At 36.3% G+C, this 15806-nt stretch overlaps 1 protein-coding gene across 1 annotated transcript in view; it reads left to right on the top strand.

The window, feature by feature from the left end:
• LOC112053476 (protein spire) overlaps nucleotides 1-15806 on the top strand; it is a 234814-nt gene that overhangs the window by 121016 nt on the left and 97992 nt on the right. Inside the window, exon 3 of the mRNA XM_052891144.1 lies at nucleotides 11653-11779. Coding sequence (XP_052747104.1) covers nucleotides 11653-11779 — 127 coding nt within the window. The remainder of the gene's footprint in view (nucleotides 1-11652; nucleotides 11780-15806) is intronic.

Here is a 15806-nt window from a genome sequence, read left to right on the forward strand (position 1 = left end):
GCTCTTTTTTCTTTATTTTTTATTCGTAGCTTATATTGCCTTATGGTGTGTTTTGTTCTGTTTATTTCTTAAAGTATTTATGTCTATTCTACAAGCCAGTTATTGATATTTACGTTTTAAATCTATAATTCTAGTATTCCTATCTATCTTAATTCTTATATCTACTATATATAAAAATAAGTCGGGTTTTCCTTCGTGACGCTATAACTCCAGAACGCCCGAACCGATTTCCACGGTTTTTCATTCGTTGGAAAAGTTTCGGGCTCCGTGAGGTTTATAGCAAAGAAAATTCAGGAAAAATTTTAACGTAGGGTAGGGGTAGGGTAGGGGTAGTTAAAAGTTTACATCGAGTTTCACGCGGACGTAGTCGCGGGCGTCCGCTAGTCATTATATTAATTATTTTGTGTGTATAAATGTTGTTGGCCTGTCTAAATAAATAAATAAATAGGTACAATACAAGAGATAATAGATTATCTCTGCATGTTATCGGTGAAAATTACTTGTAGCAATACGTATATAAAACATCTTCCCGTATGTAAAGTCGCAGACACGAGTATTTTTTACGGTAGATTACATATTATGATAGGTATCTACCAGAGTCTATTGGTATAGCAGGTAGTAATATTCCAAAGTAATTATTATGAAAATGAATCACAAGATCCATTTACGTTACATAAAAGTGTTTATTGATTACATAAATGTGACGCAATATTATTGCATAGGCATTAGGCTATTTTCTTAACAAGATCCTGTTTTTGTGGACATTAGTGTCGCGGGCGTCAGCTCTGTCACCATAAAAAGTTACTTACATACCACCTTAGGCTGTTCCGTCGAGGTTCTTACAGCGAATTTCAATTATGTGCCAATGTATTAAACAAAACGAAAATAATGTGTAATGCTCATGTATCGCTCCACCGAGTTATAATTGAGAATGCTGCACTCGAAATTGTAGACGAATACATATAGGTACCTAGGACATATGATCCAGTTAGGTAGGTCCATTTTCGAGAAAGAGGTGAACCGTCGAATCCAACTCGGCTGATCGAATCAGAAATGAGGAGATCCGCAGAAGAACTAAAGTCACCGACATAGCTCAACGAGTTGCGAATCGGAAATGGCAATGGGCGGGGCACATAGTTCGAAGAGCCGATGGACGTTGGAGTCCCAAAGTGCAAATGGCGACCCCGCACTAGTAAGCGCAGTGTTGGCCGACCCCCCACCAGGTGGACTGACGACAGTCGAAGCGAGTCGCAGGGATTCGCTGGATGCAGGCGGTCAGTATCGTGAAGGCCTATGTCCTGCAGTGGACGTCTATCGGCTGATATGATGATGATGATGATGATGATGATGATGATGATGATGATAATGTATTAAACTTTTTACTCGAGACAGATATGAAATGTTTTATTTTTCCTTGTCACATGAACTGGGACACCCCAAATTGTACTTTCGAGTTGTCAAGAGGTTACTAAATCATATTATGGTTTACATTGACACGGTTTTCTCTGTTGGTTGAGTTCACGGACGTGTAATGGGTACTGGCCGGTGTTGTGTGACGTAATGTATGGTATGGTCGGAGGGTGCAAAGTTAAAGGGATTATTCTAAAAAATAACCCCTACAAAAAGAAGCAGCATTTGGAAATTATGAATTTGAAAATAACAGATATTGTGTTAATAGAGTAATCTCTAGTAAGAGCCGTGATAACCCAGTAGGTATGACCTCTGCCTTAGATTCAGAGGGCGTAGGTTCGAATCCGGTCCGGGGCATGCACCTCCAACTTTTCAGTTATGTGCATTTTAAGAAATTAAATATCACGTGTCTCAAACGGTGAAGGAAAAACATCGTGAGGAAACCTGCATTCCTGAGAGTTTTCTTAATTGTCTACGTACGTGAAGTCTGCCAATCCACATTTGGGCCAGCGTGATGGACTATTCGCCTAACCTTTCTCATTCTGAGAGGAGACTCATGCTCAGTAGTGAGCGGAATATGGGTTGTTTTTGTTTTATGATGATAATGATTATGAAGCGGAAGAGTTTGTTTTGTTACTTTTTAAGACGGGCTAATCTCTAAAACTACCGTTCAGACTCTATAAAGTCTTTTTGTATATGATAACCAGACATATGAGGAGTTAAATAATAATAAATATGAAAGTCTGATCTTAAAAATTCGATGGGTGAGAGTTCTAAGAGGACAAAGTCATGGTCGTACTTACGTGTAAACGACATAACTTTTTGTGCTAATATTAATTTAACCGAATACAATTTAAATTAAGTCTATTTATTGTACCTAATGAGGCTTGATACAATTAATTATAGTAATGCCAAGTTTGGCATCGAACGATTCTATGCAAATTGGTCTTTACGATATCATCTCGCTAAATTATACGCGTGTCCTACCCTTCTATGGTGGTCTTTGTCTATGTTATCTGATAATGTCATGATAACAATGGTATTTATGATTATAGTGGCGCCCTCGACTTCATCCGTATATTGTTTTTTTCAGATGCCTTCATTCCTTACACTACACCTTCTAGATGAAATAAACACTATTTGATGCTACACGCTTCGCTTAATTAACCTGCGAAAACATCATGACGAAAATCCATTGAGCAGTTCCGGAAATATAATTAAAATAAAACACTAACTTAGGATCTTGCCAAATTTGGATAGGCAGGGAGAACAACACGAGCAGAGAAGGGGAGTGTTGATCGATCGTCAAGGACTTCTTTAATCTTACATCCAGTAGTCATAAGTCCTGGACTTTGCTTGGTGTTTTTCTCTCTACCACGCGATGGACCCGGCACCTGCACGGTGAATCCATGGAAAGCTAAGGTATTCGTCTCATATAATAACGAATTGAAAATGGTTATAGTGTTCCTCTTTTAGTACCCCTGTTAAATTGGTACTTATATTTAGAGCACAGATTCTCGATTTCTACGTCTTTACTAGCAGAAATACTTAGTGGTAGAGACTACTCTATTCAAAAATTAACAACCCATGTTCGGAGCACTGCTGAGCACGAGTCTCCTCTCAGAATGAGAGGGGTTACACTACGCTACACTAGCCCAATGCGGATTGGCAGACATCACACACCTATCGAATTATTAAGAAAATTCTCAGGTATGCAGGTTTCCTAACGATGTTTATCCTTCACCGATTGAGACACGTGATATTTAATTTCTGGAAATGCACACAACTGAAAAGTTGGAAGTGCAAACCCCGGACCGGATTCGAATCTATGCCCTCTGAATTAAAGGCAGAGGTCATATCCACTAGGCTATCACGGTTCTTACAAGAGATTACTCTGTAACACATTTGTTATTTTCAAATTCCAAATTGTCAAAGGCAAAACCAAAATTAAAATATGTACATAGATCTTGTTATGTTCAATAGGTTACTTCATATATCTAATACAGGTTTGTCTTTCAAATGAAGTCAAGTGGTGGTGTACTCAATACTCATTATAACATAACTATTTACGGAAGGCGTCCACTAATCCGCATCGTACGCATCGGATGCGTCGTATTAAACCAATTTTAGTATTCTTTGTATAGAAAGTCATATAAGTGCGTCCACTGATTTGCATCGTACGGATCGCATCGAACGGATTTTATCGTAAAATTAAAAAATCGTTTAATGCGATGCATTCGATACTTACGATGCTGATCAGTGGACGCTTATCATAAGACTTACAATCTATGTCAAGTGGTGTTTACTTATTTTAACTTGGACTTCGATTTTCAAGTTATGTCATGCGGTTGGTGCGTTTAATCTTTAAAATTAAAGTTTGTTCTTTTAAATATTATTAAGTGGTATGTGTGTTTACTAAGTTTAAGTTTAAAAGTTTCATTTTTGACATTTTATGTCAAGTGGTACCTACTCGCATTTGTTTGTACTTTTAAACATTGATCAAGTGATACGCGCATACAAACAAAGTAGGTTAAAATAATGTTGGTATGTGACATGGTATTTCATGGTATTTCTATTTATTTTTTATTTAATGTAGTAATAGTGAACTGGGGGACCGAGCTACGCTGGCTGTTTTTTTTGTCAGATCATGATTTTGTGTAGAAGTTGTTGACGACCTCCGTGGCGCAGTGGTTAAAAGACGGTTACCTGGGTTCGATCCCCGGCTGGGCCGATTGAGGTTAATTAATTAGATTAGTTAATTAGGCTTCGGCCGTGGCTAGTTACCACCCTAGCGGCAAAAGACGTAACACCAAGACGTAACATTTCCGGTACGATGTCGTGTAGAAACCACGGGGTTTTCATTTTCATGAACTACTACTTACACAAGTACTACTTGTAGCAAGTTAGCTCGCTTCATCTAAGATTGCATCATCACTTACCATCAGCATATATAGTAATCAAGGGCTAACTTGTAAATAATTAAAAAAAAAACCGAACACAAATAAGTGATTTAAAAAAAATCAATCGGTCTATCTGACCTCGCTAACCTCTGGCTTGGATTCATAGATAGATACCTAAAGCGAAGTCTGGAGCAATATCTCCAGTAGGCGTCGGAATCGTCGACGGCGCGTAAAGAATTCCCATTAAGAAAAAAAAACACATTGCCGACCAATAGCGACCGATTTTTCTCTCCATGAGATATTTCGTTGATGCAAGCTACGTCTACGGAAGAATAGATAGAATGGAGATGTGGGCAATTGCTAGTGTTAGTTTCACTGAAATAAAATGAAACGAAATGAAAATTTATTATTTTATAGTTTTACAGTCACTGATGTGGCTGAGACCTTCTTTTAAAAAAAAAAACTTCTTTTAAAGGAAAAACCTGTGTCAGAAGGTCTCGCTCTATTCTTAATAACAAATTTAAATGCATGCAATACGCGCGGATTTATGTGAGATGTAAAATTATTTACGAATTCTTAGGAGATCTTCGCTTTGATCATAGTTAAGTTTTTGCAAATACGAACTCACTTTATTTCTACAGTCATGCAAGTTTAATGGATAAATATTATTTATTTGTTTGTTTTAAGAAATTAAATATCACGTGTCTCAATCGGTGAAGGAAAACATCGTGAGGAAACCTGCATACCAGAGAATTATCTTAATTCTCTGCGTGTGTGAAGTCTGCCAATCCGCATTGGGCCAGCGTGGTGGACTATTGGCCTAACCCCTCTCATTCTGAGAGGAGACTCGAGCTCAGCAGTGAGCCGAATATGGGTTGATGACGACGACGACGACGATTTGTTTGTTTATTTTACTGTATACAAGGCTGTTTTTTATATTGTGTCGCTGCAAATACTGTTTTAGAAGTAACCATACGCAATGCAATAGTATTTGTTCTTTTATTTATCAAGCTCTGATCAAAGCGATGAGACTTATGTAGTTTCAGAGTAAAAAATCTCTCTACTAATGATTTGTCACGCAATCCCAAGTGTGTCCTTGCAGCACTTGTTACCAATGGGCTGTGCAGGAATGCGGCCCCCGAAATATACAATAATGGCATTACAATATCCCAACCTGTATATCCGAGCGCTGCTATGGGCGCATTGTATGCAAATTGCGTGCAATATGGTGTTGCATTGTACCGCGCGCACGCACCGAGACGGCTACAATAACAGCATCCGATCTACCAAACGGGGGGCTTTACGCACCTATCCGATACACAATCTATACTAATATTATAAAGCTGAAGAGTTTGTTTGTTTGGTAACAGTAGCCTGTCAGTATATATTTAGCAGTATTGTCTATGTAAGACAAAATATTAATTTGTACAAACGAAAAGGAGATTTAAACCCACGTCTTACAAGACACGGGCATAAATTAGTAATTTCTGCGTATCGTCTCCAAAGAGTTAAAAAAATCTTTTGTAGGTTTGGGTGTACTCTTCTATAACAAGATCCCCAAGACTGTGATGAACCTGCCAATGCACAACTTTAAGCAATGTGTTTAAACATTTACTTAGTCGAGGTTACTACACTATTGATGAGTTCCTTAACGATAAAGGTGCTTGGAGGCCATTGGATCAGCTTCCACCTTCACACAGGAAATCAAACTATAAGAAATTGTAATTTAATTGTTATCAATTGTAAATTGTAATACTGTATGACTTTTTCAAAAGAGCAACTGTTGAGTTTCTTGCCGGTATCTTCTCAGCAGAACCTGCCTTCCGAACCGGTGGTAGAATCTTTACAAATAGTCAACTGACGTGTCAAAAGTGCTTGTAAACTGAGCCTACTTGAAATAAATGAATTTTGAATTTGAATTTTGAATTTTGGTTGAACGCGCTAATCTCCGGAACTACTGGTCCGATTTGAAAAATTCTTTCAGTGTTAGATATTCCATTTATCGAGGAAGGTTATAGGCTATATTATCCCCTTATTCCCATGGGAATGGTTACAACGCTGGTAAAACCGCGCGGCGTCAGCTAGTCATCTGTATAAACGCAAGTATTGTTTTTGCTACTTGCTCGCTTACTATGGGGTAAGTCACTCACGATGGAGCGAATTGTTATTTTTGTTTGCTTTTTACGAATATGATACATTATTGGAACATCGAAAATTCTGTAACCAATGAAAAGCTACAGGTTTGACGGCCTCTGTGGCGCAGTGGTATGCGCGGTGGATTTACAAGACGGAGGTCCTCGTTGATCCCCGGCTGAGGTTTTCTTAATTGGTCCAGGTCTGAAATGTGGGGTGGCTTAAACCGTAACTTTTTACTATCCTACAGGCAAAAGACGTATTGCCAAGCGATTTTGCGTTCCGGTACGATGTCGTACAGAAACCGAAAGGGGTGTGGATTCTCATACTACTCATAAAAAGTAAGCCCGCTTTCATCTTAGATTACATTAATGGGAATGGAAACTTGGTAATTTTTTTTGGTATTGGAGTGAAACTGTGTGGGGGGCTTCTAGGACAAAAATAATTTTGATTGATTGATTGAATCAACGTTTTAATAATTGACAAGAATTCAAAATCAGAAGCAGATAAAAATAGGCACATATTTAAATGATTATTAATGTTTAAACTTGTTAATCGTTTCAATTAAAGACCAAGGCTACTTACTACAAGTAAAAAATAACATGATTGCCAATAGTATAACTTCAAAGTATATCTGTGATCGAATCAGAAATGAGGAGCAGAAAAATTTTGTTAATTACAAGTTCCAGAAATTGAGCCGAATCAAATCGGGGTCATCCTTTGTTTGAGAAAAAAAGAAAATTAATATCCAGCAATTTAAAAAAATTACACATCTCCGTCATAGCTATTGTACGCACTGGCACTTTCTATTGAAGCAAGCGAGGTGTTCGCCAATTGAAACTGTACTCGATCTATTGATCATTGTTACGGGCGACGACTACCTCACAGACTAGGTAGAAGATAGATGGAACATGCGAGAACAAACACCGAGTAAAGTAAATGTTAAATGCGATGGTTGTATTCTGTGGAAAAATACCCGGGTTTGTTGGGTGGGTTTGTTTCCCACAAATGGAAAATATTTATGTGATGAGCATGGGTGTTTTCCAGTGTTTGGGTGTATTTATACATTATATTAGTGTTTATATGTAGTTTATAAATATTTAGTATAAAATCCACTATCTTAGTATCCATAACAAAGGCTATAGATACGCTTACTTTGAGGTTAAGTAGTGATGAGTGTAAGTATATTCATATTCATTCAATTAAGCAACAGTAAAAAAAAACATCTGGTTAGTAATAACTTTTGTTACTCCACCCTCCTCCCAACTTGTATCAATAACGAGGTTATTAAAAGTTGTTACTAACCAGCTGTTTTTTTAACCCATTACGTGTGGCACCAGTTTTCTGATTGTCTTTCACTACAGAAGTAAACAGGATTTCAAAAATTATCACTTTAGATAAAGTAGAATAAATATTTTCCGATATCAGTTAACTGTCTATCTTTTTTCTTTAGTTTGAGAGTTTCATTTGAATGTGTTAGCGTTAGATGATTCTATCAATCTTGTTACCATATGTCGTTAAATTAAGTGCAAGGATTGTATCACACAAAGGAATGCTGAAACCTGCGTATATTGCTTAAGGTTAGGCAAAATCTATGCGCTTTATAAGTTAAATGTCCTAATTATAATAAAATAATAATGATGAATCAGTTAATAACTTAATCCAGTGTATAGAGCGTATTACATTTATCGACCTCTCTAATTAATGATATCATACATTCTTACGGCCAGTTTCTTCATCGTAAGTAACAGTCAAAGTAACGTCATAAAGCAAAAGTGACGGTCTTAATCACGGAAAAATAAAGTCTTCTTTACTACTTACTACTTTTACTGTTACTTTAGCTTTACATGAAGAAAGTGGCTGTTAAACAAGACGAAACGTTACTAAACTACTATATTTACTATTAACTTAAGTAAGAATTGTGCATCGACCCGTGATACAGTTATTTATGTGTATTGTGTAGTAATTGTACTGGTGAACGAGAGAAACCATGCTAATATGTAAAGTAGCTTATGTAAGAAATTATTCTCGGCCCATGATGTTAAAATCTTTCTGCAATATTATGTTAGAGATTAGGAAAACCATAGTTATGTTTGAATTTACTTATATTATGGAATTTGTCGAATTCGGATCTTGATCTCTTAACTGGTGTTAACTTTGTTTTCCTATGTTTGCGTGGATTTTTTTAATAGAAAACAAATAGTGATGTCTTTTTTATAAATTTATAAGCTTAGGTTTAAGTTTTTTACTGACCAAATAAAAATATTTTTCTTTCTTTCTTTCCCTTATCCTAAGAACTAATCGACTAAGAATATGTCGAATCTTTTCCATTCGTCTCTACCACTCGTCAACTCATCATCCACCCCCTTTACACACATGTCCTCTTTCACACACTCCAGTCATCTCTTCTTTGGCCTTCCTCTCCTCTTATGTCCTTCCACTTGTACATTTAAAATAGTCATATCTAGGTACTCCTTTAGATATTAATTCCATCTTGGCAATATTTGTGTTGAGTTTAAGTAAGAAATTAATGTACCGCGAACTATGAAGCGATTCTTTCAGCAATGCTGTACGAGTGGGATGACAGAACACTTGGGCAACGTTCATTAACAGTAGACAAGCATCGGTTCCGTTCACTGGATCTGATAGTCATGCCGACTGAACACTGCAGTGTTTGGTTTAGTAAAACAATACAAATCTAAGATGAATTTTTCGGTTGCTTTGTAAGCGTTGTAATTACAACATCATCAATGATTTGTAATGAGTGCTCACTGCTCATGGAGCATAGAATCGACATGCTGCTTTAATGCGGGGTGGTGGCTGCCAATGGTTTGGTTCTGGTGATTTTGTTTGACTAGACTCCGCGCCACGAAAGAAGTCCCACGGCTAAAACCTGAACTAAAATTGACAGTGCCTTACACCAATGACAATAAGACCGCCATTAGCAAATGTAAACGAGCGCTATTAGGGTTAGGTAACCACACTTACTTGCCAACAACTAATAATTTCATGGACAAAACCAAAACTCAAACTCAAAATCAGGACTGACCTGTGGCCTAATTCACTATTTTGGTCTTTATTATCAACTTATTGAAGTGGACAACAAAGTGTCATCTACATACTATATGATATGATATACACTGTAAGTACTGGATGACATTTGTAATTTGTATCATAGTATGTGGATGACATTCTGTCAATTTGTTTTTAATTTCGTTCGTTCGTTCGTTCGTTCGTTAACAATTCGCTAACAAATTGTTAGCAAATCATTAAGATATTTTCAAAGTAGGTATACTCAAAAAAGCTATTAGTTCTGTAATTAAAGTTAAAGTGAAATCTTTAACTTTAGGCTTTTTGCTAAGAAATCCATAGCTAAAAGTATTTTAAAAAAATTCAACAGATTTTTTATTACCTAACGGTCTGTTAACATTTTAGTACGGTAATCTTTGAACACATATTGTTATGCTTTTCATATGCGTAGTACAAAAGGATACTCACTCGTTTGTATGATTTATGTTCTTACGTTCGAACGATAGTAAATTTACTCTATCACTTATATTAGTAAATATAATAGAATTGTCTGTTTGTGGTTTGTTTGGTTATTTGTACGATATCAGATGCGAAAATTATTACTTAGATTTAGTTTTAAATAACAGATTAGGTATTTCACAGAGTGAATTGTAATACGTATCTACCTCATTCTTAGTCGGCATTAGCGATAAATGTGTTGTGTGTGGTTGATACTGACATAATATTATGTATGGAATCTTTAAAGAAGTGGCTTAGATCGAAAAAACATCTTAAAAGATAAAAGATTAGCTCAGGATCCGTGGAACATTTCTATATTTGATTACCTACTATCAATTTAATTTTCCGTGAGTTGTTGATGAGACGCTCAGTTTTTGTATTTACGAAAATTCTTGATCCTAGTAACTAACTGGTTTACCAGGTAATCTACTCACGGAAAATTAACTTGTTGATACTAATCAATTGTAAAAATGTTTTACGAATCCTGGAATAGATGTAGGATAAAAGTCCTATAAAGTTTCTATACACTTTACAGTAAATCGGAGGATCGAAAACGCGAAAATCAAATAATTATCCTAATATTATAAATGCTATAGTGATATTTTAGAAATTATTTCACCAATGGAAAGCTACCTTATCAACGAGTAAATTAGACTATCTTTTATCCCCTTGTTCCCACGGGAACGAGAACTAATTAAGTGAAACCGTAGGGACTCAGCTAGTATGGAATAAAATACAAGTACGGTTACATACGCGTCTAATTACCGATATGCCGACAAAATTAACTTCTCCATTCAATACGGACATTCATTATGTAACATTGCATGTAAGAGATTAACTTGAAGGTGGCATTTGCTTGCATATAGGATTTCCTGTATGGGTTGATGGGCGGAAAAAAGTTCGAGCCATCTCTCTCCATTATAAACACGATCACTAAACTCTGCTCCCTCAAATTAAGCTCAAAGCCTATGCTAGTTAATAAGATAAACAGCCTAACGGACGAGTATCGAACCTAATACGAAACCATAAAGCAATAGAGCCTTCAATTTGAAACTAGAACGATCACGGGGCGAAAACTCAGGGATGTAACAATACCGACTTCCGTACATCTCCGAGGCTGCTATTAAGATTAACGAATAACCCATACATACCTTGAAATTGGTCCTAAATGGCACCGCCAATAAACTGATCAGTAGGTAGAAAATATTAAAATGTTATTTTTCGCTTTTTAGTTGTGTTATTAAAGTAAGCTGTATTTTTTTCAAATAAATTGTGTTTTTGGTGAAAGACGACGGCCTCCGTGGCGCAGTGGTATGCGCGGTGGACGCGCGTTCAAAGACGGAGGTCCTGGGTTCGATCCCTGGCTGGGCCGATTGAGATTTTCTTATTTGGTCCAGGTCTGGCTGGTGGGAGGCTTCGGCCGTGGCTAGTTACCACCCTACCAACAAAGACGTACCGCCAAGCGATTTAGCGCTCCGGTACGATGTCGTGTAGAAACCGAAAGGGGTGTGGATTTTCATCCTACTCCTAACAAGTTAGCCCGCTTCCATCTTAGATTGCATCATCACTTACCATCAGGTGAGATTGTAGTCAAGGGCTAACTTGTAAAGAATAAAAAAAAAAAGAAAGCACCGTAGAGAATAAAGAGTTTTTTCCTGAACATATGGTTTGTTTGTTCCAGTTGGTGGTCAATCTGGCCATCGTGGTGTACCAGGCGCTGGACTACACGCATGGTGAGGACGAGGAGCGGCTGATGTCGCCCGAGCTCGAGAGCCTCATCACTGAGATGACGGCGAACAACGCCGCAGGTAATACATATATCATGTACTAGCAGACTACTCGCGGGGATAAAATATAGCCTATGACACTCACAAATAACGCGGCTTTTGTAAATGTAAAAATTCTATTACCAATAGGTAAAATAGTTTTCAAAATCGATTTTGGTAGATCCAGAGATTACTCTTACAACTCCACAAACTCCCTGATTGTATCTCGTTATAACCCAATATGTACGAATATATTTTGAAGTTTATCAAATTAGTCGGGCATTTGCTTGAAATTCAGTTATCACAGATACCGCGAAAACCATGAATTTTACAGGAAAAATAAACAGTGTGTGTTAATCCAGTGTATTATTTATTTCCATACCACATTTCAATTGGATGCTACATTTTAGTTTTTGCTTTATAATAAAATTAAATATAATAGGATAAAGATCTAAAATTTAAAAGGGAAGAGCGAAAAATTTTACAACGTCTTTCGAAAGACACTGTCTTTGCGAAAATCTTTGTTTTGGAGTACCAATCAATTGGGAAAGTAAAACGCGATAATTTTAAATCTGAATTTTAGCAAAAATAAATCGTTAAAGAAATCAAAGTGAATGGGTTTTTTATGGCTTACATCAATCACTGAAATTAAATATTCGCCAAACGAATGGCTTGCTGATTGGCAAATTGGCAACAAAATGCGGTATGTTAGTTAGAGCAGCCATAAACACAAATAAACGCCCGAGGGGACCGTGGGAGGCAAACGAATTAGTATTTCTTATTCACCACAATGTTATACGTGCTGGTAGTTAAAAGGTATTTCTGAAGAAAGACTTGAAGACTATAGTATAAATAAATTAGTATATAATATAGTGAGAGTGAAAAATAGGTTTATTTTAAAATAGTTTCGCACATCACAATGCCTAAGCAGTAAGCACCATTGTAGTGTCAGATACCTTGAAAACCTGGACAACATAATACCAAAACTCAAGTACCAGAAGCATCAACCACCATTCAGTCATGTTTGACAGAACCTTGAAATAGGTACGAGCTCAGCATTGTGCTGCATGAATCAAACATAAATGCTGGACCTTGCAACATTGATTTTCAGCTGTTAACTTTATCTAGGTTACACCACGGATATACATAGTAGTTTAACAAACAACAGCACACAAAGCCCTTTTACCACCGACATGCTATGCCAAGCGTCTAAGACCTAAGATCACATATGATTACGAGGGAAGAGGCCTGCATGTTTTAAAGCCTAACCTACTTAAGTAGGATAAGGACAAGTGAATGATGATTGAAGACGATAAAGATTTTATAAAATACTTCATCATCACTACAAAAAAGAGTAAAATAAGAGGGAAAGTTCATAGTGCAATGAACGATTTCTCTGTAAGTGTTTTTAATTAATGATAAAACGAACTTACCTGTACGTGAAGTTCTATCATAATTATGCGAGCTGCTCAATTCGAAGCGATTAATATTTACTTGTAGTACTGGTTCGTATTTCTCGGCCATTTCCACGAATTGTTTAAAGAAAATCTAAAAAAAAGATCCTAAAACACTATAACACAACAAAGTGAACAGTTTCGGCTCAGTAGCGCCCCCATGTCGGTAATGGCGCGCGCGCTCATACGTCAAAACCTTCATTAAGTTCAAAGCTAGGTATCCTGAAAAATATAATGTAGAGCACAGGTATTTTTGCACAGTGGGTGGGATCTAGGGCGGGCGATAGTATTAATCGCTTCGAATTGAGCAGCTCGCATAATTATGATAGAACTTCACGTACAGGTAAGTTCGTTTTATCATTAATTATGCCTCGCTGCTCAATTCTCGCGATTAATATTTACTTGTAGATGTTTAAAGCTAGAGTGCAAAAACTGTGCTCTATCAGGTTTAATAAGTATAAGGATAAGTTAAGGATTATTTTACTAATCATTAATAACTGATACAATCTCGAATACAAATTAAGATATATATCTAGCAATGTAGGTAGTATTACAATTAATATACTAGAAGTATATCTATAAACGAGATATATAATATAATAAAGATTTAACAAGATAAATCAGTAACTTATTAAGTATGAAGAACTGAACAACCAAAAGAATCATTAGAATTTGAGACAATTTCTCTACTACGAGTATAATACAACTCGCAAAGACTGTTGAAGTCGTGCTCCGCCCAGCGGTTTTAGGAATTAAGTCTACGTTAACTCGCATCTTTCGCTTTTGGAAGCATGGCGTGTGTGAGCTAAACACGCTAGTGTCTACACCACTCTTGTAGACCACGTCTTTTATCCAGTGACTTAAGGTTTAACTAGTAACATTTGTATAAGGCTTCCTGTAACTAAGAAAAAAATTATCACTTCCAGGTTTCCTAAGAGAAACAGTCTTATCTTTATAAGAACATAAAGTACACGCTGGACATATTTCAGGGTTTTCATTAAAAATGGCAATTTTATCAATGGATTTTAAAGGTAGGCCTTGATGTTTTAATTTAATCTGAAATTTTAATGGTTATGTAATCAGATTGAAATATAATATTTTTCATTTGATTTTTTGAAAACGTTTGAGCTGTCACTACAGCTAATAAATATATCATTTTAAATGACAAACTAATAATTTCATTAGAATATATAGTTTGTATAAAATATCTACAATCCAAAGGAAATCCTATTTAGGTTTAGGAGGACGGGATTTAAATACATCATTCATAAACCTCGCTATTTTATCGACATCTATAAATTGTTTCCCAAAACGAAATATAAAGCTGATTTACAACAGTTAAGGCTACCATATTGATAACTTATATTAAAACGCTTTGTAAAAAAAATACAAAACATTTGGACTAGATGCCTGTAATAAATATTTTGGATGTTGCAAAATTTATACTCCACTTTAAAATAACGTCATCAACCCATATTCGGCTCACTGCTGAGCTCGAGTCTCCTCTCAGAATGAGAGGGGTTAGGCCAATAGTCCACCACGCTGGCCCAATGCGGATTGGCAGACTTCACACACGCAGAGAATTAAGATAATTCTCTGGTATGCAGGTTTCCTCACGATGTTTTCCTTCACCGATTGAGACACGTGATATTTAATTTATTAAAATGCACACAACTGAAAAATTGGAGGTGCATGCCCCGACCGGATTCGAACCCACACCCTCCGGAATCAGAGGCAGAGGTCATATCCACTGGGCTATCACGGCTTTAGAAAAATAACAATCATACTGTTTTACACTGCTGAGGGGGGCGGAACACTGATGTGTATATGTGTAATTAAGAAGATTCTAATAAAGTTTGCCTTATAAGGTCGCAGCCGCCAGGATAAGGCTTTTTTGAAGTTTGTGTTACGACCCATAGCTTTGTCTGTAATCATTTTATTCAAAGTTTTTAATAATATTACAAAAAGAGGGTAAGCATAAAAGAAAAATTTACCAATCAGTTGTGAAAGCTGATGATGATGTGAAGGCATAAGAATCAGCTTTCCAAGAAATATATTTATCGCATTTAGAATTAGATCTACTAGCAAAAATATCTATTTTAGGCATCCCAAAATGTTAATAATTTTAGAAAAACATAGGGTTCCAGTTCACACTCTGTATGAGTTTTATTTTTATAGATTTAAAATCAACCATAGTATTTTCTGATGACTTAATCAAAATAGGAAGCAAATATAAATAATTTTCATTCCTCGCAAAATTATTTCATGCAGGACTTTGTTCAAAAGTGGGAATTGCACGCTTCCTATGCGATTGATACAGGCGACAGCAGTTGTGTTGTCTATTCGTATAATTTTTAGACATTATGTAAAACTTGCAAAGATCTTCAACAAAAAAGAGCAGCAAGAAGCTAAAAGTATTAATATGAAGCACTTTTTCTTCGCTTGTCTAAAAATCATTAGCTTGTTGACTACCGCAAAAGACGCCCCAACTAGTCGTCGAAGCATAAGCATAATCAAAAATATAAAAAGTATTGCGAATACGACTGGATGTTATTATCCCACCGAGTAAGCTCGTCAATGAGAATATTTTTGTGTAATTTCAAAATCTTGTTGTT

This window comes from Bicyclus anynana, chromosome 3, assembly GCF_947172395.1.
Source record: "Bicyclus anynana chromosome 3, ilBicAnyn1.1, whole genome shotgun sequence".
Classification (NCBI taxonomy): Eukaryota; Metazoa; Arthropoda; class Insecta; order Lepidoptera; family Nymphalidae; genus Bicyclus; species Bicyclus anynana.